This window comes from Oncorhynchus masou, chromosome 5, assembly GCF_036934945.1.
Source record: "Oncorhynchus masou masou isolate Uvic2021 chromosome 5, UVic_Omas_1.1, whole genome shotgun sequence".
Taxonomy (NCBI): Eukaryota; Metazoa; Chordata; class Actinopteri; order Salmoniformes; family Salmonidae; genus Oncorhynchus; species Oncorhynchus masou.
Genome location: NC_088216.1, coordinates 40,643,905 through 40,649,633, shown reverse-complemented (window position 1 = coordinate 40,649,633; position 5,729 = coordinate 40,643,905). Strand labels below are relative to the sequence as shown.

The 5,729-nt window shown below is 41.6% G+C and overlaps 1 protein-coding gene across 1 annotated transcript; it reads left to right on the top strand.

The window, feature by feature from the left end:
- The first annotated feature begins 792 nt into the window (after positions 1 to 792).
- LOC135526750 (P2Y purinoceptor 1-like) lies at positions 793 to 2,368 on the top strand. Its single transcript, XM_064955379.1, has one exon. It carries the CDS (start codon positions 1,036 to 1,038, stop codon positions 2,080 to 2,082), a length of 1,047 nt encoding a protein of 348 aa, XP_064811451.1. The 5' UTR covers positions 793 to 1,035; the 3' UTR covers positions 2,083 to 2,368.
- The last annotated feature ends 3,361 nt before the right edge of the window (positions 2,369 to 5,729 follow it).

Below are 5,729 nucleotides of genomic sequence, written 5' to 3'. Positions count from 1 at the left end.
TTTGCCCTCAATTTGTCGGAGCATAAACTCTACAAGGTATCGAAAGCGTTCAACAGGAATGCGGACCCATGTTGACTCCAATGCTTCCCACAATTGTGTCAAGTTGACTGGATGTCCTTTGGTTGGTGGACCATTCTTGATACACATAGGAAACTGTGGAGTGAGAAAAACACAGCAGCGTTGCAGTTCTTGACACAAACTGCCTGGCATCTACTACCATACCCATTCCAAAGGCACTTAAATCTTGTCTTGCCCATTCACCCTCCAGATGGCATACATACACAATCTATGTCTCAATTGTCTCAAGGCTTAAAAATCCTTCTTTAACGTGTCTCCTCCCCTTCATCTAAACTGATTGAAGTGGATTTAACACATGACATCAATAAGTGCTCATAGCTTTCACCTGGTCAATATATATCATTCTTAATGTTTTGTACACTCAGTACAAAGGATGCCAAATATTTGTTACATTTCTACATGACATTTTTGACTCAATTCCAATGTATAGATAGTTCTGATGATTATGTTAATGTAACAACCTGTTAGTCAGGTTAAGTCATTGTACTTAAGATTAAGTTTTCCCTAATTGCAATGTTTACAACGCTGGTTGAAATGAGATGAAAACAGTAATCTACTGGTGATTACTTTAAAAATATATATTTCACATCACAATAGGTTGACCATTGAAACAATGCTGACTCAACCAGTGTTTGCCCAGTGGGTTGTTACTCATATCTTGACTTGCAGTAATAATTGCAGGATACTATAACTCTGTTAATTTACCTTTCGAATACAGTATCACATTACCTCCTGTAAACGAATGGAATAATAATTATATCTAAGGAAATGGGTGTATACACTTTTAGTTTCACATTAGGTCGTCATGCGCAGCATGTTTGTGTACGGCTACGATTTCCGAAGTGTGTCCATGTTCAAGTTTGATCTCATTAGCTTCTGAGCGTCATCGATTGATATTCTTCTGCAATACGAAACACAGCTTGTGTCTTGACTTCACTCTGATTGAAAAGAACGAATATGAAAATGTCAGAGGACCACGAAGCGCACGTTCTCAACATTACCACATGTGCAGAAATTAACCTGTCTTTTACGCACAGATTTTTACCAGCTGTGTTCGTGCTGGTGTTTGTCGTCGGAACATTTGCAAACTTCTTTGGGTTAAAAACTGTTTTTACACGCTGGAAGAAAATTGGAAGTATTAACATATTTATTCTCAACCTTGGAATAGCGGACTTGCTATACCTATTTACATTACCATTTTTGGTTGTCTATTACGCGCTAAACAGTAAATGGATATTTGGACAAACATTCTGCAAGATCACCAGATTCTGTTTCAATTTGAATCTCTACGGCAGTATCGGGTTCCTGACATGCATCAGTATTTATCGATACCTTGGTATTGTGCACCCAATGAACGTGATGGGAAGAATCAACACTCGCCACTCGGTGGCAATAAGTTTTCTTGTCTGGATTTTGGTTTTTATTCAGATACTTCCCGATATGTTCTTTGACAAGACAGCGCCAAATTCCTCAGATGCGTGCTATGACTCCACAGCGGACCACTTTATCAAGGATTACCTGCCGTATAGCATTGGCTGGACTGTTACCGGATTCGTTATACCATTGCTCGTCATTCTTGCTTGCTATGGACATATAGTAGTGGTCCTTGCCACCAAAGCCAACGTCAATACTTTATTGAAACAAAGGTGTCTAAAACTAGTCATCATCTTGACTGTGTTGTTCTCAATTTGTTTTATCCCTTACCATGTTTTGAGAAATCTCAATTTGAAGATAAGGATTTTGAAAATGGAAGGCACCTGCGAAGCAAGCTTCGATGACATCTATGTTGCTCATCAAATCAGCCGCGGCCTGGCTTGCCTGAATAGCGCAATCAATCCGTTGATTTACTTGATTGGAAATGATGATTTCCTCATGCGCTTTCATAATGTCAGCAAACGAGCCAGGATGTCTCTTGTTCATTGGACTGGTGCTGTAATTTACCGCAAGGCAGATCCACCAACAGAAGAATTTCAACCAGAAAACTTTGACCAGCTAGTTATTTAAACCAATATTGTACCAAAGGCCTGTATGTAAATATGCTGTACTCTATGCTTTATTCATCATTCTCAGAGTATTTTATTGTGTTATGTGAGAGTCTGTGAGTGGCTGAATGAACTTGTGTAAAGTGATATACTGTTCCATTTAGTCAGTGATATGTAGAGCTATATCACTGAAAAAAACAAACTCAATATGCATTTCCGATATTACATAAGAATGACAGGTATTCCTGCATCCTATTACATACCAATGACTGAAGTATTCCTCTGTTGTCAATAAATAATACAAATGTGTCAAGCTCAAATGACTTTGTCCATCTTACCTTGTCCTTGAGATAATATGGTAGTATATCATGCTATCTACTTGGCTTCCCAGGGGAAACAAGATTTGAACTGAAGGCAAAAATCCCTCAACACCAACATGCACAGGAAATTGATGTCATACATGTTTATTAATTGCATATGACTTGTCAGTAGGGTTTTAGGTGCAGGTTAGAGAATGGGGACTTGAGGCTCACTTTATTTAGAAGACTCAGCAGACAGACATACACAAGGTTGCGTCCCAAAATGCATCCCAAATGGAACCACATTCCCTTTATAGTGCACTCCTTCTGACCAAGACCAATAGGGCTTTGGTCAAAAGTAGTACACCAGAAAGGGAATAGGGTGCCTTTTGGGAAAAATTATAGAACCTAATGACAAATAGTGCAGTAAAAATAGGAAAACAGAAACATTTTCTCTCAACATTACTTAAAAAGAGGGAGACTGTTTGACTGGCTAGAATGATAACACATAACAGTTTATACTCTGCATAAATAACTTTCATTTAACTTAAGAACAGTTGATAAAAACAAAGCCAAGTCTGTTTGTGCAAGCATTCGAGTACAAGAAGTTGATTGTTTGCACAAAACAGGCTTAGTGAAAAATCTCACTCTCCAGCAACACAAGCATGCAGTGATATTTCACTCCCTTCTGTTACCTTCACAGACCACTGAGAGCTGGGGTTGGCATTAGGGCAAGTCCTAGCGGATGACTGTTTGTGTTATGAGAAAATGGTGCCAAGAGAAGTCTAAATAAAAACATCTGCAATGCAATGTTTTGATCTATGACCTACACCTTTTATTGATAGAGTATGTCCTCAAACGGCAGGCACTCCATTGCGGTTAGCAGTTCAAGAAAACTGTCAGACTACAATTTGCCATTGACAGCATGACAATGAGTGGCAAAGGAGTTCACATGATAGCACAAACAAATCTGGGACCAGGCTAGAGCACTTCTATCAGTCAAACATACTGTAGAGCAGAGTTCCATGTACTAATTTATCTTAACCTTGTTTAACACTTGTCGAAACACTTGTTAAAGCATAACCAAAATAAACCCAGCCTGGTTTCCAGTCTCTGTTCAGCTATTACATTCCACTAATATTTAGCATGACAGGAGTGGCAATGAGTGAAATTATAGCTAAACAGACTGGTACCAAGGCTGCAATACACCCCCGTAAATACAGTAATAGGGGAAAGAAGCAAGCTGTATTGTGTTCAGACTCAACATGCAAAGACAAGAGAAACAGTGACTGTAAATGAAAATCAAGCCGATATTTCCGTTTCATCTGAAATACCCCCCAAAACCCACAAATTACTCATAGTAATTCCAGTCCATTACAATGAGCCAGTCCTCCTATAGCTCCTTCCACCAGCCTTCACTGATGTGGGTGTACTATACTGAAATGAAAGAGAGAGAGCTCAACATTACATTTAAACTACTCAATCAGTGCGAGGAGTGAAGTCTCTGATGGGCAATGACTAGAGCACTGAAGTCAGGTATAGTTTCTGACGTCGCTATGCACAGGATTTGCTGAGAGGTGAGAGTCGGTAAGAGATGATCTGTGCCTTGAATTGTTATAGTTCATCACTGAAAATGTCTGTTCACATACATAGGTTGACCCAAACAGTACAAACATCTTCTGAGCACGACTCCTAATCTTTGGAAAGTTTTGTTCATCAAGAGATGCATAGAACCTCGTCAGTGACATTGTTTTGAATAGTTCTCCAATCACTGCATCAGACTGAAGATCGATAAGCTCAAGTTTCAGGTCAGTGGGAGCGTTATCCACATTGAAGGTGAAAGGAGAGGAAACCAACAGCATGCCATTTTCCAACACTTTGAAATAATCAAATTGACGAGAAAACTCACCGTTCAAAGCACGCAGCAACGATGTATACTTCTCCCGCTGGTCACCTGATAGGCAACAGACTAGTAGTGTCGGAAGGTGGGTGAGATTGTTGGCTTCTAATTGGCGGGTCAGGAGGAATCATTTTCCCTTGAAGGCTTTGACAAGCTGTACATCTGATGTGCAAAAAGGCCCTTCCCTTGTAGTTTGGAATTCAGTTCATTCTTGAGGGTCATGATGTCCACAGTGAAGGCAAATCAGGCCAACCATTCTTTATCTTGCAGTTGAGGGAAATCCACATATTTTCCTTTTATTTGCAAAAACTCAGTAATCTCCGACTTCAGGTCCCACACCCTTTTAAGCACCTACCCCAAATTCAGCCATCTCACGTTTGTGAGCTAGGGGAATTCTGCATGACTTGAGTCTGTCTCTTCCAACAGTGAGACAAACTGCCTGTGGTTTAAAGATTTTGCTCTTATGAAGTTTATCACTTTAGTGGCTCTATCCACATCATGGCTCATTTTCAGAGCACATTTACAGATCACTTCCTGATGAATAATGCAATGCAGGAAAATAATTTGCACAGCTATTTTCAGGTCGCTCCAGAGATGTTCGATTGGGTTCAAGTCTGGGCTCTGGCTGGGCCACTCAAGGATATTCAGACACTTGTCCCGAAGCCACTCCTGTGTTGTCTTGGCTGTGCGCTTAGGGTCATTGTCCTGTTGGAAGGTAAAACTTAGCCCCAGTCTGAGGTCCTGAGTGTTCTGGAACAGGTTTTCATCAAGGATCTCTCTGTACTTTGCTGCATTCATATTTCCCTTGCTCCTGACTAGTCTCCCAATCCCTGCTGCTGAAAAACATCCCCACAGCATGATACTGCCACCACCATGCTTCACCATGATGCTTGGCATTCAGGCCAAAGAGTTCAACCTTGGTTTCATCAGACCAAAGAATGTTTCTCATGGTCTGAGTCCTTTAGGTGACTTTTGGCAAACTCCAAGCAGGCTGTCATGTGCTTTTACTGAGGAGTGGCTTCCATCTGGCCACTCTACCATAAAGGCGGGATTGGTGGAGTGTTGCAGAGATGGTTGTCCTTCTGGAAGTTTCTCCCATCTCCACAGAGAATCGCTGGAGCTCTGTCCTTGGTCGCCTCCCTGACGAAGGCCCTTCTCCACGATTGCTTAGTTTGGCGAGGCAGCCAGCTCTAAGAATAAATCTTGGTAGTTCCAAACTTCTCCCATTTAAGAATTATGCAGGCCGGGCCTCCTGAGTGGTGCAGCGGTCTAAGGCACTGCATCACAGTGCTTGAGGCGTCACTACAGACCTGGGTTTGTTCCCAAGCTGTGTCACAACCAGTTGTGACCGGGAGTCTAAAAGGGCATCGCACAATTGGCCCAGTGTTGTCCGTGTTAGCGGAAGGTTTGGCCGGGGGGGGGGGGCTTTACATGGCTCATCGTGCTCTAGCGACTCCTTGTGGCAAGCCA

Coding starts and splice junctions, on each gene's coding strand:
- LOC135526750 (XM_064955379.1), top strand. CDS start 1,036: ATGAAAATGTCAGAGGACCACGAAGCGCACGTTCTCAACATTACCACA.